The 27,504-nt window shown below is 41.1% G+C and overlaps 1 protein-coding gene across 7 annotated transcripts; it reads left to right on the forward strand.

Annotated features, from left to right (window-relative positions):
• Positions 1 to 1,247: 1,247 nt before the first annotated feature.
• On the forward strand, positions 1,248 to 23,877 carry HNRNPR (heterogeneous nuclear ribonucleoprotein R; the record flags this gene model as incomplete). 7 transcript variants are annotated; one of them, XM_079546042.1, is made up of 11 exons in its annotated part: positions 1,248 to 1,322; positions 7,271 to 7,457; positions 9,675 to 9,793; positions 10,183 to 10,290; positions 10,831 to 10,944; positions 16,584 to 16,760; positions 18,534 to 18,669; positions 20,373 to 20,578; positions 21,284 to 21,433; positions 22,953 to 23,074; positions 23,265 to 23,877. In XM_079546042.1, 11 exons carry the CDS (start codon positions 1,248 to 1,250, stop codon positions 23,875 to 23,877), a joined length of 2,007 nt encoding a protein of 668 aa, XP_079402168.1. The 7 variants fall into 7 exon arrangements, with proteins under 7 accessions (XP_079402168.1, XP_079402169.1, XP_079402170.1 ...); XM_079546043.1 differs by having other exon boundaries at positions 7,289 to 7,457; XM_079546044.1 differs by having other exon boundaries at positions 7,292 to 7,457.
• Between the last annotated feature and the right edge of the window lie 3,627 nt (positions 23,878 to 27,504).

Here is a 27,504-nt window from a genome sequence, read left to right on the forward strand (position 1 = left end):
GCCCCTTGTTCTGTTGCTTCATGACACTGGGAAGAGTCTGTCCCCAGTGACTTGACTCCTGCACTTCAGATATTTACGGACAGCAGTAAGTCCCCTCTCAGCCTTCTCTTCTCAGACTGAGTATTCCAAGGGCTCTCAGCCTTTCCTCATACTACAGAGGCTCCAGGTCATTAATTATCTTTTATCACCCTCCACCGGACTGCATCCAGGAGATTCTCATCTTTTTAGAACTAGACACAGCATTCCACCTGGGGTAGACAGAGCACCTCCAGCACCTGAGATGGATTTCAACTTCTAGATCCCAAAGCTGCTTTTACATCCATCAGCCAATGCACACAACTTCATCCACACTCACGATAGGAGCGCAAACAAACACTTAACATGCATGCAGCTTTCAGGAGAGGCGTTTTGTTGTTAGAAGGAGCTGCTCAGAGCTGCTCTTCTTACAGCTCTGGATGAGAGAAGGCCCAATGGGAGAAACACCACCACTGACAATGAGCTGCTCTCCTACAGACCTCTGCATCAAACATGCATCAAACCCACATCAAACATGCACCTGGAGGAGCTGCTCTCCTACAGACCAAACAAACGAGGCACAGCAGATAAATTCTATTTAATCACAAGTTAATTAGCTAATAACAGCACACCTGGGCAACAGGACCCCCTGCTAACATCCTTCAGACGTCCCACACGGAGCCCTTCCGGCCGTGCCTCAGAGCTACCAGCCCCGCTCGGGGCCGGTTCCTTTACGAGGCAAAAGCCGCCCTGAGCGCTTTCCCTCCGCGGTGCCGCTGCTGGGCAGAACCGGGAAGGCTCCACACAGCCACCAGGCTGCGCTCCGGTGAAAGAGACATCGGTTCAGCCCCCGGGAGCGCCCGCTGGGGCACCACCAGGCCGCAGCTCCAGGGCGGAGCCCAGCCGCCACCGCCCGCCCTCGCGCTGCACGTTCAGGGCGGAGCAGCACCGCACGCTCCCCGCGCTCTCTTTGTTCCGAAGCTGCGGGCGGCGCTGCCCCTTTAAAAGCCCCAGCTCCGGCCCTGCCGGCGCGCCGGGTTGAAGGCGCCGCGCGATTGGTTACGGATCCCTCCTCCGATTGGTCACTGGGAATTCCGGCTGGTTCCGCCTCCCACCTTCTATAGGTGGAGCCGACAGCTCGTCTAGAGCGGGAGGTTCTGAGTGGGTGAAGCGGCGGTCCCTGGAAACAGTTCCGGGAAACCCCGCGTGTTGCCGGGGTCGCACCGCCGTCCATGAGGAGAAGGAGGAGCGCGCGCCATTTGCCGTCGCTGCTTGGGCCCGAGCTGCGCCGCGCAGGCCCTGCTCCGGTGAGTCCCCGGGAGGCGTCAGGGGCGCCGGGACGTCCCCTCGCGCGGTGAGGGCGCTCCGCGGCCGGGGGCGAGCGCTCCCGGGTAGGCCCCGCGGCGGGGAGGCCCGCCGCGAGCTCGGGATAGGCCCGGCGCGGGCGGAGGCGGGCCCGAGGCGCTGGCGCCGCGTCGGAACGCGGGGTGGGGGCGTCGTAGGGTGCGGCGCGGCCGCTCGGAAGGCGGCGGGGGGCGGGAGGGCCGCGCGCGGGAGCTGGGCCGGGAGCGGCCTGGGGGCGGGACCTGCGGCCCGGCGGGGGCGGGCGGCCGGCCGGCCTGGAGTGGGCCCTGCGCGGGGAGGGCGGCGCGGGCGGGGGATGCCCCGCTGCTGCTGCTCCCGGGATGCTCCGCTCTTCTCGGGCCGAGCGGGAACCGCGCGGGGCCGCGGATGTGGTGGTTCCTTCCCGGCCGTGGAGGGCTGTTGTGGGGGGGCTGCCGAGGGCTTGCGCGGAACGCCCGTCGCTGTCGCAGCGCTCTGTAAAACTCGGCGCGGTGCGGCTGCGGGGAGACGCTCTCCCGAACGCTGTTGTTGGGACGTCGCTTCGCTGAACGGTCTTTTACGTGAAGTCTTCAGCAAAACTTGTCTAGTTCTTCTTAAATATATGATTATTACCTTTATTTTGTAAACGAGGCTCGAGTTACTGGGCCTTGGTTGCCCGGCGGGTTCTGAACTCGCCCCATCGCGGTGCTGCAGCACTCTGTGAAGAAAGTTGCTCTCATCTCCCTCACCCCATTCGCAGCACAGAGGATCCTCCCAGCAGTGATGCTTTTCTGCTTGCCGGGGATGTTAATGTTCCTGGAGCTGGGTTGTTTTGTTTTTAAATTTGAGATTGTTTTGTGTGGCTCTGAATTTTTGACGTATCTTTCTAAAGTAAAGGTCGCCTGGAGTTCTGTATCTTAGTGTTGTTTTCAGTTGCAAACTGTTGCGTTTGCGATGTGGTGGAGCCTGCTTGGCAATTTCATATCCTAGAAGCTGTATTGCTGTCTAAGTGCGATTGCTGTTGGTGTCACGTTTGAGCTTCCTGCTCTTGCTGAACTTATGTCAGAAAACAAAACCCGCAAAAAGCAAAACAAAACCCACATTCCTGTAGAATAAACTCATCAGTGTAGTGCTTGTTTTGATCGTAACTCTGCTTTGAGTTCGAGTGTAACTCTGCTTTGAGTTCGAGTGCTGTGAGTGTTCTGTACGACCCAGCCGAGCAGATGAGCTACAAATGGCCAACTGTAGATAGAGAGGAGGATGCTCAGACTTTGTACTGAGGTTAGCAAAGCACAGGAGTTACTGATGAAGTTGTATTCTGTTGAAACAAAGGTGCACCTTGCTAACCTATGTGGGAGTCTCTTGGTGGGGAGGCTGTGCTAGGCTTTTGGTTAGCATCACGATGGGATTCTGAGGTGTCACCATTCTGTTAGGTGATGGTTTGGGAAAGGCTGAGAGTTCAGTGCTGGCAGGGTGAGGATGCTGGTTCCTCAAAGTTACAGCCTGCTGTACTGGTCTGGAAACTGGGATGATACATGTAGGTTTTTCAGGGTGTGATAACTTCAAATCAAGTCTTCCCACAATTCATGCTAATAAATAATGTATCATAATTAAGCTATTAAAGAGTTATTTCTGTGATGGAGTAATCTGTGGTACGAGGGGAATAGCAGTAATGCTTTCACATAAAAATTGAAAGGGTGTAGCAGTATATCTTATGAGCAGGTGAGGTTTTAATAGACTCCCCGTTCAGTCTTTTAGTGTGAGTTCTTATCTCCTCCTTGTGCATGTGCTTCTTTCTGCTTAGATAAGAATCTTCTTGCAGTGTAACTCATAACTTCATAGGGACTATGTTTGTTTTCTTGTGGTTCATTTGGAAAAAGTTTCTTAAAGTAATAAGGTAATAAGCTAATGCTATTCTTAATCTGATTTAACTCCTATAATAGGGACCCTACAGATAACTCAATAGGAGGAATAGCAACATAAGCAATCAGAAATTACTTGGGTGCTATTGTAATGCATGAGTTTAGTAATGCTTCCAGTGCACCTGAGCTAAATTAATAGTTCACTTCGTGATATCAAAAGTTACATAGCAGCAAAGCTGAAAACAGTGTTGATGGATGATCAATGTAAGTTCGTTGCTGGAGTTGACAGTTTTGTTTTCCCTCTACCAGAAGTTGCCATTTCTTCTCCTTGATGCTGTTATTAAGCATGTTGTCAGTTAACTAGGCTGTGAATTTATAATTAGTGATTAGTTATACTTAGTTTGTGGGTGGCAACCTCTGTTGGAGTGTGGGTATAAAATAGAGGGAATGGTCACCTCGTGGCTGTTTCAGTGACGGTCAGAATAAGGCTGACATTAGGTTTCAGTATTCATGATGCCATGCACTGTCAGGCTCTGATGTGTTGCAGTTTTTGTTTTTTTTTTTTTCCTCTGGGAAAAGTACTGAGAGCCATTTGAGTTATTAAGAATGGAAATGAAGCTCATATCTGACTAATTTAAAAGCGTCCATAAGTCCTACTTGTCAAAAAAGGGACAAGTCACCTGGCAAACCCAGCTTTTGAGATGCAGAATGTGGAAATTCCAAGTGAAAGATAGTGCATGGCTTACAAGTGTGTCTGCTATGACCAAGTATTCCTGGCCTTCAGAACAAGCACTGTTAACAACCGTGTGAATTTCAAAACAAAACCACCCCCCACAGCCTCCCCATGCATGCAGCCCTGCAGCTGGGAGGTGCTGAAGGTAGGCAGCGTTTCAGGTACCAATGGAACCCTCCCTGCCTGTGTAAAGTTGCCCCCAGTGTCTATTTACAGCTACTCGCTCGGTAAGCACGTTTTTCTATATGCTATTTTAAATTCATCCATTTCTGCATGTAATAAAAACAAACGCACATCCCAGCACGTACTAATATATTCATAATCCTTTGCTTCTAATCGACACCAAAAATCTTTGCTATTCAACCAGTCTCCCTCTTTCTAGGTAGTTAATGCATAGGAGACTCTGGGGCACAGTACTTGAGGGCTTTACCCACAAGCTTGTGCTTTTCCTTGTGGCCTGTGACGAGCTGAGCCACCCACACGTGTAGTGTGCAAGCACAGGTATCACTCCTCTTTAACATGCTTTTAAACTTTTTTAGAGGAGCATAAAAAACATCAATGAAATCATTTTTTCCTTGCTAATGATGTGTGTAGGAGATATGTTGTCTTGATGGCTGCATCTGGCAGATGTCTAGAGGGAGATCTAAGTGAGTTTTTTCAGCAATGACTTTCACTCATGCAGCTGTGCTGAATGCAGAGTGAGGATTCCAGTGCTGTAAGAGATGCAGTTTCTCTTGTTGGTGATCATTCAGGAAAGTAAAGTCCATCTGATCTCAGATTTCAGGCCAAGCTTGCAAAACCAGAATAGCATCTGTTACTATAATGGGGGAAGAGAAATACGTTTCTTGTGGATGCTGTTGGGACTGGGATGTTCTGACAGCTGTATTGTTTTAAAAACTTCCCGGAGTATCTTTTTAGTTAAGATTGTGGGACAGGAAATAGCTGACATTTCAGCAGCCAAACACAACTTCCATGATTGGTGGACGTAGACAGTATTTGACTTTAGGTTTTTTTTTTGAGGCCAGTAGTTATTAAAGAATAATGAATTGTGCAGCTAATGAATTAAAATGCAGAGACTTAATTTGCATTGTCTGAAAGCCTACTTAGGAAAGCTTTTGCTCAGCTGTGGAGCTGTGTAGCAGTGTGATAGCTGGCTGTTAGGTTTAGCTCCAAGCACTGCTCTGTGCTTGTGGTGAAGGTGGATCATCATTTGCTAGGCTGCAAATCTTGTGTGGTCTGAGTTATTGGAGCTGAGGTGTTTCTGCCTGACACACAACAGCGCTCAGCTTTTTGTCAGTTACACCCGAGTCCAAGAATGCGCTCAGCAGTGCTAAATGTATTAGAATCTGATACTTGGAAACCAATTTGGTTTCACAGAAGAAAAAAGAGAAGTAAATGCTCAGGGAGCATCACTATAAACCTTGTGAACCTCAGTGGCACTTGTAATTGGCTTAATAGTTTTTTGTATTAATGACTTGGTTTAGCCTCCTAGGTTTTTGTTTCTATATGGTGAAGATGTGTGTAAGTAATGGCGTAAGGAGGTGTAAGGAAGCAAAAAACGCACTGATCTTTTGTGTATCTTTTTTTCTGTATAACATCTTATGCATTTTTGGTATATACACTCAAAGCATTCTCACTGTAAGTAAACCCTTTGTCCTGCACTGTTTCAAGTTAGACATGTTGCAGATGTAGTCTAGCTAGCAGCCATGGGTCTGACTTTCATTTTCCATTATTTTTGTATCCATTCCTATGGAATCCTGACATTCAGTTAGCGGTTTGAGTGCTCAGTTAATTCTGTAGTGAGAGGTAAGCCTTACTGTAATCCCCAGGTAACAATTTTTTCTTCTGCATTTGGGCTAACATCACATTTGCTTTTAAGTAATTAAGTTTCTGTTTTGGAGTAAACTGATAGTGAGTTCTGAGTCAAGAAACAGAAGGTGTGCTGTATAAATGTCAAGTAGTTATGGAAGACTTCACCTCATTTCCTTGCTGATCGCATAAAGAAGTGGCAGCTGATAGAGAAGTAACACGAGGCTGTGTTCCATCTCTAAGGCTGCCCTTCAAGTCAAGTCATTGTAGTAAAAGAAGAAAAACTTTTTTTTTGCTCAAGATTGTAAATTATAGGCTACCTTCCAAAAAGTTGTTGTCCAGAAGGAATGGGTATAAATGGGATTGATTTAGGTGTGGTTATCTTTGGAGGCTTGTTTTTTCCAGCACGGTGAATAGTTTGAGGCTTCAGAGTGTTAAAAACGAAAGCAAAACTTGTTCTCGAGTCTTCTTCGTATCTGTTTGCCAGTACTGAATTGCATTGCTCTTGCCATGCTGCGTGTGTATCTGGTTATCATTTCACTGCTGGTCATTGACTTCTTCGCTCTCTTTTAAAGCCTGAGGCTCACTTTGTTTCTGAACTCAAAAACAGATCATCCTGATGTTCTCTGCTGGGTAGTTGATTTGTCCTTTGTCAGCCTTTGTATCTGAGAGTACCAGGTATCAGCTGGCTGGCTAACTGAGAAATGGAAACGGTTTTTAAAGAATTGGGCGAAGCCCACTGAAATTGTCTGAGAAGACAGTTGTGCATTTCTCAGCGCACGTGTTTGCAATCAGTTAATCCTGAAAGCAAGTCTTTAACTGAAGACGCTGCAGTCATGGCTTCCTTTTAAACCAGTAAGTTCTTAAAAAAGCAGTTTGATTTGTAGAGCTCCTATTTGAGTAAAACTGAGCCTGGAAATGGCTCAGTTGCAGCTGGAAATTCTGATGTGCTTGCGAGTGCAATTTTTCTCTTCCTATCCTTAATGAGTTCTGTTAGTGTGATGAGAAAGCGTTTGGCTAGTCTTGTGCAGAGCGTTGGGTTTGAAGGAAGGCATGGCAACAAGCCAAGAAAGTGCAAATTAGCAAACAAGTATTGACATTTTGGTGCGTTAAGCTACCCTGAAGGGTTTCGTGTTCGCTGAATTTTAACCAATTGTTTTAAAAGTAGAGGAATGGGAAATGAAAATAGCAACTAGCTCTTCTGATTCTTCTTTGAAGGATGTTATTATCGTGTCCCAGTGCATTGTGGTTGCTATGGTAACCAGTTAACTTGCTGACAATCTAAAGTTTAGACATCATGATGTACATGAAGTACAGTCAAGGAGGAGAAAAAAAAAAAGTAAATTCTTCCATGTACATTTTTTGCAGTATTAAGGGTTGTACTTTCTTTTGAAACTTAGATCAGCTGCATCCAAAAGATATTAAATAAAACTTCTGATAGAGGTCATTTGCAGCATGTATACAAATTAGTTTAGATAAATCATGCATTGTCCTACAAACTAGTTTTTTCTGGCTTATTGTAATGTAGCTCCTGAATTTTTTCCAGCAGCATAATAAAATGGCTAATCAGGTGAATGGTAATGCGGTACAGTTAAAAGAAGAGGAAGAACCAATGGATACTTCCAGTGTAACTCACACAGAACACTACAAGACACTGATAGAGGCAGGCCTCCCACAGAAGGTGGCAGAGAGACTTGATGAAATATTTCAGACAGGTATAATATGCATTTCTTGTTTCTGATTGGTTATGAAAGTGAGGGCATACCATTTTCAAATTTTTATAGATTAAGGTTTAAAAAATACGTTGTTTTTGATCTGTGTAGCTCTAAATGTTCTGCTACTTTGACTTCCCTAAAGGCAAATTGGGTTTGACATTGACTGATTATTTGACACGTCCTTAGTGTTGTATGTGTTATCCTAGTTGCTTTAGGGCACAGAGCACTAGTTTCTTAGTAGTCAAATAAAGATGTGTTTGAGCATACTAAACTGTACATGTTTTTTTCCTTCAATCCAAATCATCATTTTGCTTTTACTTTTCTACTGTCAACTCCTCACGGTGGTTCTTAAACACTCAAGGGCTGGACAGGTGACTAGTGAGGGAAACAACTAGCTTGTCTTGCCTGGGACTACATTTGAATTGAGTCTGCCTGTGGATTTTGTGTTCTCTCTAGTTCTGAGCGGACAGTTTAATCCATGTTTGTTACTCCACTGAAAAGTTCAGTTTGATACTAACTGCTTTTTTAACAAATGAGGACTAAGCTATCTAGCAAATCGAGTAATATTTTGCTGGTAGCAAGTGGTCTCTGCAACTGCTAGAGGAAAGGTTTCTTTACATACCAAGGTTTCTCTATTTTATTTTTGTAACATCCCATCCTCAAGTATTATTTTGTCCTTAGACAGAAGCTTCTTTTTTTTCTCTTTAGAGTGTGTTCCGTGAACAAATGTATAAGAAGCAGTAGAACTGCTTTATGTACTTATGGCAAGATGACAGTTTTTGTTGAAGAGAGTCAAAATTCCACTGATTAAACGAAGGCAGTTCAAAACCAATACTTTATCCCTTCATCACTATGACATTCTGGGTCATGTGAATGATGTCCTTTGAAAGTCATTCACAGTGAGCTTTCATCAAGCCTTTACAAGCTTTTATTGGCATAGAGACACACTTCCTAACTGTGGGTCATGATGATGTACACTTGATGGTTTGAGAGAAGGAGTAAATGCCTGGGCAGAGGAACTTGTGGGGTCTCACCTGTGTGGTAGTTAGGTTGTGTTGTGAGGAGTTCTCAAGGGAGCTAAAAGCTTTTCAGCCCAGAACCCAACTACCTGCTATAACTGCATTGCATGAGTAACCTGAGAACAGTTATTTGCATTTCCTTAAAGCCACCGCAGATGCTCACATTGTGCAGGGGTTTGTCAGTGAAACATTCTGCTTCTGAGACCAGAGCTAAATTTGGAGTTGAAGTTTGGGATTTTTAATCTGCTGAGGTCTCATTTGAAAGATACAGGTGCCTTCCAAAATGCAGGATCACTTCTGAAATGTAGTCCTTGGGCTCGGCACTACTTTGCATTTTTGAAAGCAAGTAGCAGTTAAATAATCTGTATTCTGGAAATCAAGCTGTTGCAAAGCTTGTGGAGTTATTGGTCCTGATTTTCCCTGTGTGGTTTAAAAAGTGCAGATGTTAATAACCCAAAGCTCTCATACTCCACAGCTTATGCAAGTGCATTGCAAAAGGGGAAACCAAAAAAAGACCCGCAAACCTGTAAAGATCCTGAAACAGAAAAAGTGCTTCAGAACTGGTCCAATGTTTCTTGGGGGAGTCTGTACCTGTAAAATTAACGTTAGCCTTTTCGGGTACATGGTAGGGCTCAAAACAATACCTTTTTGAATTCTGGCTCTTGAACTGCATGGAGCAACAAAACAAGCGAAATTAAATAAATTTTTAGACATGAGCAGCTTACTGCTTTTTGCTTTTTGAAGTTAGGTGGAAAGAGTGAACAAACCATTCTTCTTAATAATATTTTGTAGTGCTTTGGGAGTGTTTGATCTTCAGTTAGGAAGTTCCTTTTCACGTACAGCAGGGTACACGTAATGTTCCTTAGAGCAGCTCCGTTCAGGAGAATGAAGCGTGAAACTTAAAGAGTCAAACAAAACCCAAATTGTTAGAAGTGAGCCAGACTTCTCTGTTGGATTTCCGAATGTTAGAAAGCTGTTACACGTGGGGTGTAATCTTGCACTTCAGTTAATGCTTAGGTATATACATTTTAATTTAACTTTTTTCATTGTTGTACTCATATTTTTCATATACTTGTGTAGGAATATGTAATTATATTAAATATATAATTCTGTTATGGACTTTAAAAGCAAACTGCATAGTTCTTAGCTTGTATGACATCTAATAGAAATCTGTAACTTCTTTATCTTTAACTTTTAGGGTTGGTAGCTTATGTCGATCTTGATGAAAGAGCAATTGATGCTCTTAGGGAATTTAATGAAGAAGGAGCCCTCTCTGTATTACAGCAGTTTAAAGAAAGTGACCTGTCGCATGTACAGGTAAGGTGAGAGCTCCAGAAGCGTGAGCACATAAGTGTAAATAGTGGTCTGGCACTATTGGCAGGAGAGCCAAAACATAGAAATTCTTTTCATGTCCTGTATGTTTCATGATCATGGGCCTGTTTAAGAATTGCCCTAAATGTTGTGGGTATTTGAGTGCAAAATTAAAGCTCCCAGATAATAAAAACAAGTGCTATTGAGAACGTAAGGTAAAAAATACGGCTTGAAATTCCATGCTTAGAAGTTTAATCAGTTAATTGTTGTATTTTTCAAGAGGATTCTTTTGATACTGGACATTGTCTTATCTAGTGACTTCACAGTTTGGATTTGGTGTATTCCCAGAGCTTTTCATACCCCAAGTTTAATTATTTTATAAATTGTATCTACAGAACAAAAGTGCATTTTTATGTGGAGTTATGAAGACCTACAGGCAAAGAGAGAAACAAGGCAGCAAAGTACAGGAATCGACAAAGGGACCAGATGAAGCAAAGATCAAGGTAACGTGTCGAAAACACTGGCTGTTCTGTACTACGTGCATGCAGACTGAAGTAGTTTTAATGCTTGCTGCTTGGGAGGCATCAGTATTGCTTGGAAAAGAACATCCACACATGGCATTAAAGGAATGTATGCAAGATAAAAGATTGAAAAGAGAGAATGCTTGTTTGAGACGTAGATGTCCCTGATTGCACGATTACCAAAATGCATGAACTTAAAGAATATTATATATTTGTTTCAGAATTATCTTGTCTTCCTACACTAGTTTTTACAAGCTGATAAAATTGAGACTGATTGAACATTCTAACAAGATTGAGTCTTGGAGTTGGTGAATATGTTAAGAGATGGTTTTTGTGTTGTGCAGAACCGACTTAGAAAGCTAGTGAGAAGTTCTGGAGTTCCTTGGTTACTACATAAGATATTGCAAACAGAAAATAAGGGAAAATAAGTTTTTTGCAGTGACCTCAGAAACAAATTCTGTTGTTTGTGGCTCCTGCCTTCCTCCACATAACTATTGTCAATTCTTTTTCATTTTTTTTCAGGCTTTGCTAGAGAGGACTGGTTACACTTTGGATGTAACTACAGGACAGAGAAAATATGGGGGCCCTCCTCCAGATACTGTGTATTCTGGTGTCCAGCCTGGTATTGGAACAGAGGTTAGTATGCACAGACCGGTACCATTATTTTGTGTGCTTATGCAAAGTCACTTGTTAAAAGACTGGCAAATAAATTATACTGAGGGAAAGTGTAAAGCTTGGAGGAAAGCTTGCTTCTGTGTTTGTCTTCTTCAGTCTTAGCCTTCAGTATTCTGCAGAAAAAAGCATAATTGAGGAGAAGAAAGCAGTGGATATAATGGGAAGATTATGTAAAAATTACTGAAAATGAAGGTAGATACTGAAATTGTTAGACTTTGTCATCCAAATTGAAGTTTGTGGTCTGCAGCTTTAAAAGTGACAGCTGTGCAGCTCAGGTAAAAAAACAACAACAACAACAACAACAACAACAACAACAACAAAAAAAAAGCACGACTAAAAAGTGTTTGGCTCTTTGTTTTTTTTTTCACAACTCGAATGGAATTTGAGAAACAGTGACAAAGATTTCCTTGCAGTGTATTGGAAGCAGGTGAAGACTTGAGTGTGGTGTGTGTTTTCTGGGGAGAGGCTGTGGATGCCCCGTCCCTGCAGGCATTCAAGGCCAGGCTGGATGTGTCTCTGGGCAGCCTGGGCTGCTGGTTGGTGACCTGCACACAGCAGGGGTTGGAGCTGGATGAGCACTGTGGGCCTTTTCAACCCAGGCCATTCTCTGACCTATGATTCTATGATGTATTGCATTAGGATGCTTTATGCAAAGCTTTGAAGAGGTCAGATTAGCTTGCAGTAACAGTGAATAATGTATATGTTAATAGTCACCAGTCTTTACAAAAGACATCTTCAGTGCTTTCATGATCTGATGGTGAAACCACTACACTGAGAGGATCATATTTTGTTTATTTTTGAAATGTTTTTCATTTCTTATTCAGGAAGGCGGCTTAAGAAGCCTGTTTTGTCAATGAATGGTGATATGATACACGATGTGAAGTGTTACTTTGCACTGTGCCTACAGACTGAATGCTTGATTGAAAACTCAAGTATTTTGTGCTGTTGGTGATAATTAGTCTCTATAGGAGGTCAGAGGAAAGCTGTAAAGTTGGCTTTGGCTGTGTTTAATTGTACTGAGGGTGTGTTTTTGTACTAGTAAGGTTCTTGAAGCTTTTAGAATGGGTGACTTCTGGAAACACCCTTAAGGACATGAATACCTCTCCCATGAGTCAGGCTTAGCAAAGCCCAGCTAACTAGTTACAGAAATCCTACCTCAGCTGAACCAGTGCTGGCACTTAGTAGCAGATCAAGCCTGATTACTGCTGAGTTTGGTTTGTTAAGATGCTGATCATCTTACTTTAGTAAAGCATCCAGAAGTTTGATTGAGCCTTCAGCAGTAGCTGTTAGGCTCAGAGAAATAGTAATCAAGATTTAAAACGTGATCTTATGTTTTGGTGGATGTTACAGATCGTGTTTTAACCCAGGAGACTCAGTACGTTGTCGTGGTGTTTTTTTCCCATAGCAAAGTGTGGGATGTTATATATTTGTTCTTCCTTGATGTTTTTTTTCCTAAGTTCTGCTTGTACGGTAGTGCAAAAAAACCTCTCTTCTAATATTGTATTTAAGAGTATGTGAAGATGTAAGATGTATCCTTTTGGATTGTGAGGATGAATCTTTCATGTTGGAGAGTTATTTTAAATAAAATAAATGAAGTTCTGTGGCTTGTGCCAGCTGAGATGTTGATGCCAGAGTTGTCACTGATGTCAGCAGTGGCAAACTCCTTTTTAAGGATATGCAAGTACTGCTACTGATTTCAAGAAAATAAATGGACTTTTTCCCCAGGTGTATCAGATCTTTCTGCTGTAAGTATTTGTACACCAGGTTGGTTCTTCTAAAGTGGAATGGATTCTTACACTGAAAGAAATCATTGATAACTTGCATCAATCATCATGTGCTTCTAGGGGCATTTTCTCCATTCTAGTTACAGTTTATTATTTTAGGAAAGTGTTTGTACAAGCACTGCTGAAAAACAAGATTTTTCAGTCATCTTAGAGTAGTTTTGTATAAATACTAAGAATTTGACTTACTGGCAACTCAGAGTACTTAAAAAGCAGTGGTTAAAAAGCAAAATAAGAGGACGTGAAGACAGCACTCATCTGTACAGAGTAATTTCAAAATTATGTGCAGTCAAGAAAAGCGAATGTTTTAAATATTTCATTAATTTCCATCACAGCAAGGAAAGCTATTTAAGTGGATGAGGGATGAAAACAATTGGGTTGTAAACCCATTACTGGTCAGGTGATGATAAAACTTTTATGCAACTGAGACAAGCATTCAGCATTTGTTGGATGAGCTAAACTGTAAATCAGCATATCTGTATTTGGGAGTAGCAGTGATGGTTGAGTTTGAACCTTTTAAGCAGACACATAACTTTCACTCCTAATCTTCTGTCTGATGGAAGATGCTTGCAGCTATTAAACTTGAGAATATGGAAGTCTTTGTAATCCATGCTTTAAGAGATTAAAGAAAAAAAAGCCCTGTGTGAATATGACCTGTCCCCACTGTTGTATATAGGAAAAAAAAAGAGGAAGCAGCTGATGAATACTTGATTTCCTTCTCTCAATTATTGATGTAAATGAACAAATCCTTTTTTTAAGGCATGACTTGAACAGAATTCCCTGCTATCTGTAAAATGCCAGCTGCAGTAGGCACAGTTTGTTGCTGTGTTTCTGGTGGTTTTTTTTTCCAGCAAAAAAAAAAAAAAGAAAAAAGACACTTTTATACTTGAAGAACTGTGGGGTTTCAAAGGCTTTTATGTTGCTCTAAGTTTTTTTTTGTTCATTTTAGTATTTTTTTTTTTTTTCAAGAAGGTTGTAGCTACTGCTGAATTGAAGTAGTCATGCAGCCCACATCAGTTCACACTTAAATCTGGCATTTAGAAGATTGACTGAAGTGCAACAAGAGTGCTGTGACATGGAGATGATGTTTTGAAGAAGTGCTGCTGTTAACCCTGATGCTTCTTTGTTAGTGGAAACAGAAGAACTCGATTGTGGAAATAACTGGATGTACCATGAGAGTGTAGAAGTGAATTGAAGCCCTGAATAATGCTCTGTTACCTCATGACACTGACATTTTTCTTAGTTGAAGGACTCTCTTTATGATTGATCTTTTGGAAAAACAGTAAGAGAAGTAGAATTGAGCACTTGGTACAGGTCCCTCTGGAAGCAAAACTGGAAGAAGTGATCTCAGCAGAGGTGCAGCAACAGCGCAGCTGAATCCTACTTAGAAGAGTTCTCCCCTGTTATTGCACTCATAAGGCCAGTCTGAATTTCTGCAGTAATAGTCTCGTGAAGCTGAAATATGAAGCAACAAGTATTTATATTCTGTAGTATTTCACAGAATGGCCCAGATTGGAAGGAACCTCATGGATCACGAATCTCCAACCCCCTGCCACATGCAGGGCCACCAACCTCCACATTTCACAGCAGTCCAGGCTGCCCAGGGCCCCATCCAACCTGGCCTTGAACACCTCCAGGGATGGACGGGGCATCACAGCCTCTCTGGGCAGCTGTTCCAGCACCTCACCACTCTCATAGCACAGAACTTATTTCAGAATCTTTTTCAAGCTTGTTGATCTACCCAAAATAATAGGAAAAGTTACTGTAGATGTTTCATCTAAGTCTTTCAAGATGTTCATCTGGTATTTCTCATGTCTGCTGTTGACCTTATCATTTGTTATTCAAGTGTACAGGCTCAAAGCAAATTCATTTAGATGTGTCATTATTCCCATGGAGACATTTAGTCTTCCTGGTATGCAAGTGAAGTCACTCTATAATGTAGGTCAGGGGTGAATGTGTTAGAATGAAATCCTTAATTCTGTTGCTCATTTCAGCCTCTGGAGTATATTACCTGTTGTAGCAATCTTGTGGAATTGATGGTAGTCTAAAGTTTGTAGAAAGGAATTAAGAGACTCAGTCAAAGATACTGGAAGAAAAGCAGGAAAGGGAAGCCTTCAGCACAGAAAAATCAGGTAGTTCTTTAGATGGTTTCCCTGTCTTAATAGCAAGCTGGAGTTCCTTCTTGTGCACTTCCATTATGCTGTTCTTTTTTGTCTTTGAAAACTGTGTGTTTTGAAGTGAAATGCTCTGGGCAGCACAAATGGATGCAGCTACTGCAGGGATGTCTGAGCTGTTCTGAAAAGTAGGTCCATTGGCTCTGGCATTACATTATGATCAGTGATAATAAATCTGTTCCTTTTTTTGTTTGTTTGTTTTGCTGAGTGGCAAATAAACCACGGCCGGTTTGCGCTCACACTGAATAAAAGAGCCTAAGCTACTTCAAGGAAACATTCTGGAAACTGTATTTCAGGAATATTTGTGTAATGTAAAGAAATGTGTAAAAGGCCTGACTTCCCTTTGGGCTAAAATGATTTGTGTTCCACATTTCTTCAGCCAATCATCAGGCCTCCTGCCTTGGGTTTGTTCCCGTCAGTGCTTGTGTGGGTATGCTGCATATCTTTAAGTGTTGGCATTATCTACTAAGCAGATGTGCAGGGTTTACAGGAGAGGCTCTTTTAATTTGAAAGGTGAAGAGCTGGCTAATGCTTAGTTGGAGCTAAACCAAAATATGCCAATATGACATTAAAGTGTGCCTTGCATTGGTGAACTGGACTGAGTTTAATAGTCACTGCTGTGTGTGAGAAAGAAAAATGAGATTTCCAGGTTCTATTAGACATATTGAGTTGGTGTAATCAGAAACAAAAACAGAAGAGAAGTAAGATGTGTTGATATGTTAATTAGGGCAACTTATTAAGGATTTGTAGTGTTTTGTGTTGTTATTTTTTTCCTATGTCTGCATCTTTCTAATCAAGATTGGACTAAGGAATGGTATGAAGGTACTGCAAGAGTAAGGAAGTGTTTGGTCTGTAATACTGCAGGGTTCCTGCCTAGGTAGCCTGTATGGTCTTGTGACCCGGTAAGAATCACAGAATCACAGAATTGTAGGGGTTGGAAGGGAGCTCCAAAGATCATCGAGTCCAACCCCCTGCCAAAGCAGGTTCCCTACAACAGGTCACACAGGTTGGCATCCAGGCAGGTCTTGAACATCTGCAGAGAAGGAGACTCCACCACCTCCCTGGGCAGCCTGTTCCAGTGCTCCATCACCTCACTGTACAGAAGTTCCTTCACACATTGGTGCAGAACTTCCTATGCTGCAGTTTCCGGCTGTTTCCCTTGTCCTGTCTCCACTCACCACTGAAAAGAGTCCGGCCTCGCCATTCTGCCCCCCACACCTCAGATACTTATAGACCTGGATAAGGTCTATAAGGTCTGTAATGCTCCAGGCCCTTCACCATCTTGGTGGCCCTTCGCTGGACTCTTTCCAAGAGATCCCTGTCTTTTTTGTACTGGGGAGCCCAGAATTGGACGCAGTGCTCCAGATGAGGCCTTACCAGGGCAGAGTAGAGGGGGTGGATCAGTGGTGGAAAGGTACAGCCTCTTAGATATAAATTACAGCCCAGGTTTTGTATATGCAGAGTGTAGTACTAATGCTGGGGTTTTAGAAGGCTGTGGTAGCAGATAAAATTGCTAGTGAAAGCTACAGTGTTTGTGTTGTGATTGTTTCTGATGCAGATTGCTTCCCTTCCTGGAGCTTTGGAGTACTGAAAGTAAGTTTAGACTTTTGAAAAAGCTTTGGTTAAGTGTCCTCTTCCTTTATAGGTTTTTGTTGGTAAGATTCCCCGAGACTTGTATGAAGATGAATTGGTACCACTCTTTGAGAAAGCTGGTCCAATTTGGGATCTTCGCCTCATGATGGATCCTCTTTCCGGTCAAAACAGAGGTTATGCTTTCATTACCTTTTGTAGCAAAGATGCAGCTCAGGAAGCAGTCAAACTGGTGAGTAACTGTTTTCAAATTGAATGATGTGATGTAAACAGTGAGCATGTTGGGAGTGCATTAGGAAATGTTTGAAGTGTTTCACTAAACAATCATCAACAGACTCAAAATGTTATTTTCTTTAAAAACAAACAAACATGTCTCCTGACTTGATTTAGTATGTACAAATAACAATCTACTCCTACAGCTACTGTTTCTTGTAATCTACTTGATTACTCGTGAGTTTCAGTGTTTGAAGATGGTAGACTTTAGTTTTTGCCACTTAAGAAGGAAAAAAGGTATTTTCAATCTTGTAACTCATAAGTTGAAGCTGCTCAGCTTTCTTTAAATTTTTAGTGACTGGGGGAAGTGAAAGAGAAGGATGCTGAAGTAACAGGAAATGTATCAAGTGATAGAGCCCTGGTGGAAGTCTGGCCTCTTCCCTGGGTGTTGTACCAACTAAGTGAATTTGTGTGGATGTACTCCTTGTGTCCTGCATCTGGATTCTCTTCTCTCGCTCATGCTCTACTTTGGCATTATCTGGGGGAATCAGACTTGTATCTAGGTGAAGTATTTTCCACTGGCTACTGGAGGAAAGGAAAATGGGGCATGCTAAATTTTTAGGTGATAACTCTTAATAGAAAAGCGTGGTTCTTTTAGTACTGATGATAAATGTGGAATTTTGAAGTTTAGATTCTTCTGCGTGAGGGGGTTCTGCTGCTTCTGGTGTGCAGGTGCCAGTGGGAATGGGTTGATGTTTAGGAAAAACAGCCTTATAAGATAAACTTCTTGCTCAAGTGCTCTGGCCTTAATCTGCATCTGTTTTTCAAAGTTCTGTTGTGTGTGAATCACTGCTTTATTTGAAGCAAAAATTGGCAAAGTTTTGTATAATTCTTGAATATGAACAAGGTTACTGAAGTTGTTGCACCACCAGCTACATGCCTCAGTCACAGTGAGATGGCTGAAAGCTTTTACAGAAACAGCTTTTACATAAGAGTTTTTCAGAAGCTGTCCAGTATTCAAACTTCAGTCTCACTACGTCCTGTTTGAAAATACTCCTTAAAAACAAAGATGCCTCCTGTAAGATTGAATCTCCTGTCTTTAAAGATGTGTTAGGGTTGTTGTTCACAGTAATTCAACTGTGGGTATAAGTGTGGTAAGGAAGTAGAAGAAACTTTTGTGGGAAGCTTTTTTTTAAAAAAAAAAAAAAGAATTAAAAAAAAAAACTGAACAAAACAAAAAACACAAAAAAAAAAAACATAAAGGAGTACAGAGTCCTAGCATTTAGAGGGCCCAAAAAATCCGTGCCATTAGAGTGGGAAAGGTTAAAAACCAGGCACATGTTAGGGTCTTGCAGCCAATGTGCTTGACATTAAAAAGTAACTGAAGTAGATCTCATGGTGCCTATAATCCTTTGCATGTGTGTAATAATAACAGCAGTGACTGATGTTGAGTCCAAGAGCAGGAGGCAGTCACTCATTGTCTGGAAAGAGGTTTTAAGGTTTGAGATAAACTGGGGGTGAATGAACTTACCCCATGCAGCTTGTATGTTATGTGTTGTTTCTTGTGCATCAGTTTCTCAGTAGATTAAGATTTTTTGTGGAAAACAAACTCAGCAGTGTCCAAGCAGACACTGACCCTAACATTGCAATTCCAGAAATACTGTTGCATTGCAAATTCAGTATACTCTGTATGAGGATAATAGAACTTGAAGCAGCTGATATTGTCATTCTGGGGATCTTTTCAACCATTTTGTTCTGAATAATGCAAGTGAATGGCTTCTTATTTTCTTAGTGTGACAACTATGAAATCCGTCCTGGGAAGCACCTTGGAGTATGCATCTCTGTGGCAAACAACAGGTTATTTGTTGGGTCAATTCCAAAGAACAAGACGAAGGAAAACATATTGGAAGAGTTTAATAAAGTCACAGGTAAAGACTTTCTTAATGTTTTTTGTCACACTGATTTTGAAATACCATCTTTCCTCTTTTGTAGCTGTAATTATGTGAGTGATGCTTTCAGATATTATTTAAATTATTTTCAAATTGGATTCCAAGATTTCATTTATGAAATACTCTATAATGGACCATATAACCATGGCCTGGGTTGAAAAGGACCACAGTGATCATCTGGTTCTAACCCCGTGCTATGTGCAGGGTTGCCAACCAGCAGCCCAGGCTGCCCAGAGCCACATCCAGCCTGGCCTTGAATGCCTGCAGGGATGGGGCATCCACAGCCTCCTTGGGCAACCTGTTCCAGTGCATCACCACCCTCTGGGTGAAAAACTTCCTCCTAATATTCAACCTAAACCTCCCCTGTCTCAGTTTAAAACCTTTCCCCCTTGTCCTATCACTGTCCACCCTCATTAGCAGCCGTTCTCCCTCCTGTTTATACGCTCCTTTCAAATATTGCAAGGTCACAAGGTCTCCCTGGATCCTTGTCTTCTCCAAGCTAAACAAGCCCAGTTCCCTCAACCCTTCCTCATAGGAGAGCTGCTCCAGCCCTCTGCTCATCTCAGTGCCTCCTCTGGACCTGTTCAAAGAGCTCCACGTCCTTCCTGTGCTGGGGGCCCCAGGCCTGGACGCAGCGCTGCAGATGGGGACAGTCACCTCCCTCTCCCTCTTGGCTACTCCTGTTTTAATACAGCCCAGAACACAGTTCACAGTTTGGCCTTCTGGGCTGCAAGCACACTGCTGGCTTGTCCACTAGGACAAAAGGACTAATATCTGCTTTAATGCTTGTTAAATGATTGATGTTGTAAGATGATTTGTGATGGAAATAGCACAAATAAACTCAGAAAAACAGTGGAGGTTCCAGTTCTGTCATCCATTGTAGGTTAGTGTTGAAGGCTCTGTATTTGTAACAGGAGCTACAGCAAGTTCACTTTTCACACCTGGGAAGCTTTTGTGAGAGTCTCAAACAAATATGTTGTTGAGGAGTGACAGGAAGAAGGGAACAGTGAATTACTTTAGAGGCAGTGCTGCTGTAGAAATAGTAGTGAGAGATTTTCTGTCCTAGTTCTTTATTGTTGTTCACCAGAATGTACAGCAAGCAGGAAGAAAAGAAATTGGCACATTGCTGAAAGGGCACTTCTGCTTTATGAGAATTTGAAGTCCTGATTTGCTTTTGTCCTGTAGGAGAGTTTTAACCTACAGCTTCTTTTTTTAGGATTGCTATTTGTTAGTACTGCAGAAAAGTGGTGAAAAGAGAAAGTGAATACTTAGTTGCCTATCCTCTGCTATTTAGTTTTTTTGGAGAGATGTTGACAAAGTTCTGCCCAGCTTCCCCTGGAGGCAGGAGGGGTATTAATATTGCATATTAATTCTGATTGCTTTTCACTAATGTAAAAATGGTAAAACCATACAGCAAACTGGCATTGTGCTGTTCACATTGATGTTTTGCAGGGCCTAGTTTTGAGGTAAGTTTGTTCTGGAGAACTTCACCGACTAGGTAACCTGTTTCTGGATAAATTAGATGGATATCTTTGTTTTGTTTTATTGTGCCTATGCCCCCCCCCCTTTCAGATGTAATACATGGCCTCTAAGCTTAACAAAAGCAAAGGAAAGCATTTTAGAGTAGACTTCAGATTATTTATTTCTCTTTTAAAGCTCAATACTAAAGACATGTTTTTCAGAGGGTTTGGTGGATGTAATCTTATATCATCAACCTGATGATAAAAAGAAGAACCGAGGATTCTGTTTCTTGGAATATGAAGATCACAAGTCAGCAGCACAAGCTCGACGTCGCTTGATGAGTGGAAAAGTAAAAGTCTGGGGAAATGTTGTGACAGTGGAATGGGCTGATCCAGTAGAGGAACCTGATCCAGAAGTCATGGCAAAGGTAAATAAAAACAGAACGTGGATGTTCTTGTGTTTTGGGAGGAATTTCTTTATGCAGTAGTTAACTTGGTCGAGCTGAGTGATGCTGCTAGTTTGAGGGAGTGGAGAGAAGTCACAGGACATCTTCATAATAAGCCATCCAAAATGGTATGGTTAAGCATTGTAAACTAGATGCCTGTGTAACACGTGAGGAACTTGTTCAGTTTGTTCACATTTAAATTAACGATGTACAGCTTTATCCTCCTGGATTGGCACACCGGTCTGTCTTGTTACCGTTCTGCTTGTGTTGGTGCACACTGGATAGATAACTTGTAAAACTGTTTTCCAGAGTGAGATGAAGGTGAAATGCAGCATAGAGAATGATATTGTGATTTTTATCCCTGTGTTTTATCCCTGTGTTATTATCCCTAATAAATCTTTGCTACCCTTGAGATCCGTTACTAAAGTTTTACTGGGACTTGTAGCATCCCAGAAGCAGAAAATCAATGTTGGATATTCTTCTTTTCTTCCGTACTTCCCCCTCCAAGACAAGAAGTTATAGGAATTTTATACAGGTAACTCTAAGGCAATCTTTTTTTGGTAATGGATGTGGAATTTATGAACTTAGCAAAAAATTCTTAATGCACAGAAGAGTGGAATAACGTAAGTTAATTTAGTTTTCTTTCATGTTTGACTTCTAAAAACTTCTGTTTTCACTAATCATCAGGTGAAAGTTTTATTTGTAAGAAACTTGGCCACTACTGTGACGGAAGAAATTCTTGAGAAATCCTTCTCTGAATTTGGAAAGCTGGAAAGAGTAAAGAAACTAAAGGATTATGCTTTTGTTCATTTTGAGGACAGAGGTGCAGCGGTGAAGGTGGGTTGTTTATTCTTGCCTGTCTGAATCAGATTGAGGAGTTCTCTGTGAAGATGCTTTTAGAAATTTCTTAACAGTAAATATCTTAAGCCAATTTCTAGAGCACAGGGTTCCTTTTGTGAAAATTTTATTACTAATAATTTTGTTCCTATGATTTCAGTAGCTAGGAGGATGTGAAACTTGCAAGGAACAAAACTGTTCCAAGTTAACAAGTAGACTGGAAAAGAGGTATAGACCAATGCAGGAGAGTCTAGAGAAGAGGAGGAAAAAAAATCAACCTAGACAGTTTTTCTGAGGAAACGACAGAAGGTATCAGTTGTCTCTCAAAGACCCTTATTTAAAGTCTGTGTGTAGTTTTTGGGATGGCAAAAATGCTGCGTAGAAATTGCAGGGTAGTTCACAGAAGTTACTCCCTATTTGTAAAAAGTTTTTGGAAGCAGTTGGGAGATGTGGGGACAGGAAGGTGGTGGAGGAGGTGTTTGGAGTCTGTTGTGCAGTGCATGGGGTCGGGCAGTTCAAAGGCTTTTTCATTTTCAAGCCTAGGGTCGCATTCTGCCGTATCTGCCCTCACTCCTCTTTGTGGCCACTGAATTGGTTTGTGAGTTCTGTGGGCTATCTCTGTGTATGGTTGTGCTGTTTGCTTTTAATGAAAGTGGTATTTTGGTACGGATTGCATGGAATTCACTAATTCATTCCAAGGTCTGTTGTACTTCCAGAGCTTCTTCCAAATAAACCATTATTGTTAATGTTTTTGAAGATATGTCTGTACAGACATAGGGAGCCTTTTATTAATGCATCTATCTGTACCCAGAAAGGTTCAATGCAAGGCAGTAATTCCAGGTAGAGAACAGGGAGATGTAGTCCTAATTGTACTTTGTGTATGTACATCCAGTTCTATTTGTGCATGCATTTGGTAATTACAGATTACACATTGTCTGTTTCTTGAAGATTCCTGTATTACTTCATGAAGTTGCCAAGATTCAGCATTTTTTCTTGTTCTTTTTTGCCCCCTTAAGCATGTATCCTTCCTTGTTCACAGTCAGCTGAGTGTAAAAATACTTGCTGTCCTCTGAGATACTCTTTCATTGCATTCAGAGAGCTGGGAAGTCCAAATATAAAAATGCTTTCTCTCGTGTGTGCGCTCTGGCTTGCTTGCAAGTACACGGAGTGTTCATGTCAGTGTGTAGTGAGAACTCTTTGAACTATTTTTAGGGAGTATAGGAACATAAAAATCAGATGTACCACTGTAACTTTTTAAAATATAACGCTCCATATGGTTTGAGATTCTTTTACCTTATGATACAAAGAGAATTTTTTTTTTAAATGTGACCTCATTGCAACTGTTGAACAAAGAGGGGCTTGAACAAATAACCTGAAAGAATTCTCTTTAAGAAGCATGGGGCTGTAATTCACTCAGCAGCAGCCCAACCAACTTTATTTTTTTTTTTCCCCCTGAAAGTTCTAGTTTCCTCTTGGCTGGAAATGAGTTTTCCTTGTTTCTCTTCTAATTTTTGTACAGGCTATGAATGAAATGAATGGAAAAGAGATAGAAGGGGAAGAAATTGAAATAGTGTTAGCAAAGCCACCGGATAAGAAAAGGAAAGAACGTCAGGCTGCCAGGCAGGCCTCCAGAAGTACTGCGTGAGTGTTCATTCTTGAAATACTACAATGCTGCAAAATTAAATTCTGCTGTAAAATACAGGATAGTTTAGAAGAAACTGCCTCACTTTTTTTCTCTGTGATATATATATTGGTAATTAACAAGGGGAAGTTTATACTTTCTTTTGAGAGACTTCAAGATAAATTAATGTGCTTTTCTTTTTCTTAATAGGTATGAAGACTATTATTACTACCCTCCGCCTCGCATGCCACCTCCTATTAGAGGCAGAGGCCGTGGAGGGAGAGGTGGATATGGCTATCCCCCAGATTACTATGGCTATGAAGATTATTATGATGATTATTATGGTTATGACTATCATGACTACCGTGGTGGCTATGAAGATCCCTATTACGGCTATGATGATGGCTATGCTATAAGAGGAAGAGGAGGAGGAGGAAGGGGTGGGAGAGGTGCACCTCCACCACCTAGGGGGCGGGGAGCACCACCACCAAGAGGTAGAGCTGGCTATTCACAGAGGGGGGCACCCATGGGACCGCCGAGAGGAGCCAGGGGTGGGAGAGGGGGTCCTGCACAGCAGCAGAGAGGACGCGGTGCTCGTGGAGCCAGGGGCAACCGTGGGGGCAACGTAGGAGGCAAGAGAAAGGCAGATGGGTACAACCAGCCTGATTCCAAGCGTCGTCAGACCAACAACCAGCAGAACTGGGGCTCCCAACCCATCGCTCAGCAGCCGCTCCAGCAAGGTGGTGACTATGCCGGTAACTATGGTTACAATAATGACAACCAGGAATTTTATCAGGATACTTATGGGCAACAGTGGAAGTAGACAAGTGAGGAGGGATCGAGAATTTTGGAAACATAGAATTGGCTATAGCTCTACATACTTCAAAACAAAATTGGCTTAATGTTTCATCCTTCAGTAGCGATTGGCTGCCATTTGTATTGGGCTGAAGAATCACTCTATTGTGTATATACTCGAGTCTCTTAGTTTTCTTTTTTTTTTTTTTTTTTTTTTTTTTTTTTTTTTTTTTTTCATAAATGCACTTGGACATTACTGGGCTTGCAGAATTCCTGAACTCCATATGGGGTTTCAATGCTTTTATCATTTTAGGCTTCATTTTAGCAGTTTAAAAGCAGGAATGGCACACTGTTCAATCATGATTTTGCAGAACCTCTGGTTTTTGGACAGTTTTTTTTTTTGGATTTGGGATAGACTACATAGGAGTATGCTGTACATAAAAGTAAAAGCTAGTGCTTTGTCTTAGTAGTTTTAAGAAATTACGACAAATTAAGTTTTCTTGTATTGAAAATAACATGATTGTATGTTTTGCATTCCTAGAAGTAGGTTAACTGTGTTTTTAAATTGTTATAACTTCACACCTTTTTGAAAATCTGCCCTACAAAATTTGTTTGGCTTAAAACGTCAAAGCCGTGGCAATTTGTTCCTTGATGTGATTGTATTTCCAATTTCTTGTTCATGTAAGATTTCAATAAAACTCAAAAATCTATTCAAAACATTACCTATTTCAAATTCAATTGTGTCCTAAAACATTATTTCATTGGTAATTCTTGCGAAAAACATTGTTTTCAAAGTATAACTGCCTATGTGAGTGATCAAATTCATGCAAAATTTCTTGTGCTTTCCAACATGTAGCACTGTGGACATCAGACTGAAAACTAGGAGAAATTACAAATAGCCTGAAGGGCACTCTTTGTTTAATTGCTGCTCAGTAACTTACCAGCATCTAATTTGGGAACTTTTTTTTTTTTTTGTTTTAAGTGTTGAAATGTACCCAAACATTCATGGAAATCTGATTCAAACATAATTCTCTAATGTGGAGAAGGAAGCAGAGCCTACAATGGTGTTAATTTTGTTCCTTTTTGTTATGTACTGTGAAGTCCCTCTAGAGACTATTCTGTTAGGATCCAACCATATTGTATTCCGTGTACAAATACACAGAAGTGGTTTTGATCTCGAGCATCTCAATTTAATTAAAGATAATATTTGAGTAGGGATGAGAATTGATAAGCTAGGTGCTGTGGCACAACAAACTTTTTGCTACAGATAACACAAACATACTCTCCATGTTCTCCGTAATTCTACCTTGACGTTTTAATTTGATGTTCTGCCATGATGAACAATTTGCCTTAGAATTCTCATGCCTTGTAATAAAGGCTGTTTAAAAATTACATCTTATCTTTTGGGGAGATTCCTAGCTATGTTATTTTGGGGTATTATGTGTTGCTTTTATTGACCTTTGTCTTGGACATTCCCAGATGTCAATTTTAACTGGCGAGTCATGACATTCTTCTGTTGCATCCGAGCCATTCTGTACCCCAATGAAGAACATTTGCTTCTCAAGAAAGAGAAACAAAAGGATTTAATCTTTCTCTAAAGAAAACTATTGCTGGACCTCTAAATATCCAAATCAAATACGTTGCTCATACTCGATTACAGCATTATAAACAGACTATTGGGCAAGTTAAGCTTCAGTGGTCATACTCCTCCCTTTGTCTTCTATTCCTGTCTGGTGTCTTTGAATTGTATTTTGTCAGAAATGTTAACAAAAAGATGAGCCTTCCCACCTTTACTTGTTGTGGGACTGGTATATAATTGCATGGTTTGAGTTTAATTGAAGCGAGGATGGTTCGCAAAAATGGGTTTGCCCCTTTCTCAGGCTCTCCCTTTCAAATTAATGTAACTGGTTGTTAATTTAAAAAATGCTTTCCAAAGTTAGTATTTTAGTATGTTAAAGCCTTTTTTTCTTTTTGTTCTTGTTTTTTATTTCATAAAGTTAATGGGGCCAAATCCTGTCCTCTCTGTTCCTTACTTGAGCAGTGAAGTCAGAGGGGTATTGCCTGGGTATGCGTTTCAGGCTTTTGCTTGTGGTAAGGATATGGCTTGTAATTTTGTTTTGATACAAGGAATTGCTGTTCTATTAGTGTGACTTTATAGTAATTACATAGACTTCGCAGTATTGATCAGAACCCTGTAGTCTTAATAGATATGCATTAGTCATTGGGAAGGGGATCTGGCTTAGGGCACTTTAATTGGATTCAAATTTTAAGCACTGTCCATCCTGGAAGAGAGGTAGTGACTTGCAGAGTGGATTTCCAGTGATAGCCCAGGAGAGATGAAGCCCCAGTGCATGCTTATGGGGGGAGGGAGGCGTGGGAAAGTGAAACACTTCAGTTCTAATATTTACAAGGCACCTAAGTAACAAAAATTGTGTTCCTCAAGAACTGTAAAGCTGCATCTTGTATTTGTTTCTGCCAAAATCGCTAATTATCCAAATATTTCTATTGAATATGACAATTCTCTACATTTTTATATCTGAAAATGAAAATCCGTAAGAGTTTATATTTATAGCATTACCAAGTTCTGCAATTTATGTGATTGATGGATACTTAAGTTCACCTTTTAAATTTGCAACAGCACCCCACTGAGTCCATAAAGATCACGTGTACTCCAGCTTAGTCCAGTAGTGATGTACCATGAACTCAGCTTATCCAATGAAATTATCGGGATAAAAAAAGGGGCAAAATACTGTAGCACAGTGGGAAAATCTACTGTACGTGATGAGAGACACTCGAGGGAAGAATCTTCTCAGCACAATTCTGATACATAGTCAAAGGAAAAAATAAATTTACTCTCATGCATCTGTTTTGATCTTTTCTTCAGTATAACTTAGCAAAATTCCTCTTATAAAGTATGTTGAAAGTGGATTTCAATTTGTAAGCCAATATTAAACTTCTATCAGTGTCCTGCTGGCATTGGAGGAGGAGGAGCCATGAAATGGGATTGTAGTAATCATTTGATCACTCATTTATAGCAGTTGCTTAATGTCTGTATTCATGTTTGATTTATAAGTAATAAAAAAGTAGGTTGCTAGATTTATAGCAATTCCAAAACTTTTGAGCAAAACATTTTACAGCTATTATGTTGTTGTAGGCTTACTTGCGCATTATTAACATCATCAATTTACTAAATTCAGCTCTTAATTTTACTAATTCGTTAAGTATAATCTGCATTTTCCAAAGTATTAAAAGGTTTGTTTATTTTTTTGTAGCAACTGTTTACTTTCAGGACTCATCATCTGTAGTATAATTATCAGAAAGAATGACAACTGCATTGCTTAAAGCTTTTTCTAAACAAACTCTCAAGTCTCAGTAGAAGTTCACCATTAAATGTTGGTGACTGTAAAACCCTGACCATTTTTTGACCTCTCTGCATTTGGACTCGAAGCCCATTTCTGTATTTTGAACTACACAGTAAAAATACAGAAGACACTCTTATTATAAGGCTAGCAGGAAAATTAATTGGAGGTATTGAGCAAAATGTCTTCAGCCTCTTAGAAAAGAAGTGTTTGGCACCTGGGCCTGCAGACCCTGATGTAATATATTAACTCTCAGCAAGGCTTAATAGTTGTCCACAAATTATGAGCCTGGCCCT

Source organism: Tetrao urogallus, assembly GCF_951394365.1.
Source record: "Tetrao urogallus genome assembly, chromosome: 23".
In the NCBI taxonomy this organism is placed as follows: domain Eukaryota; kingdom Metazoa; phylum Chordata; class Aves; order Galliformes; family Phasianidae; genus Tetrao; species Tetrao urogallus.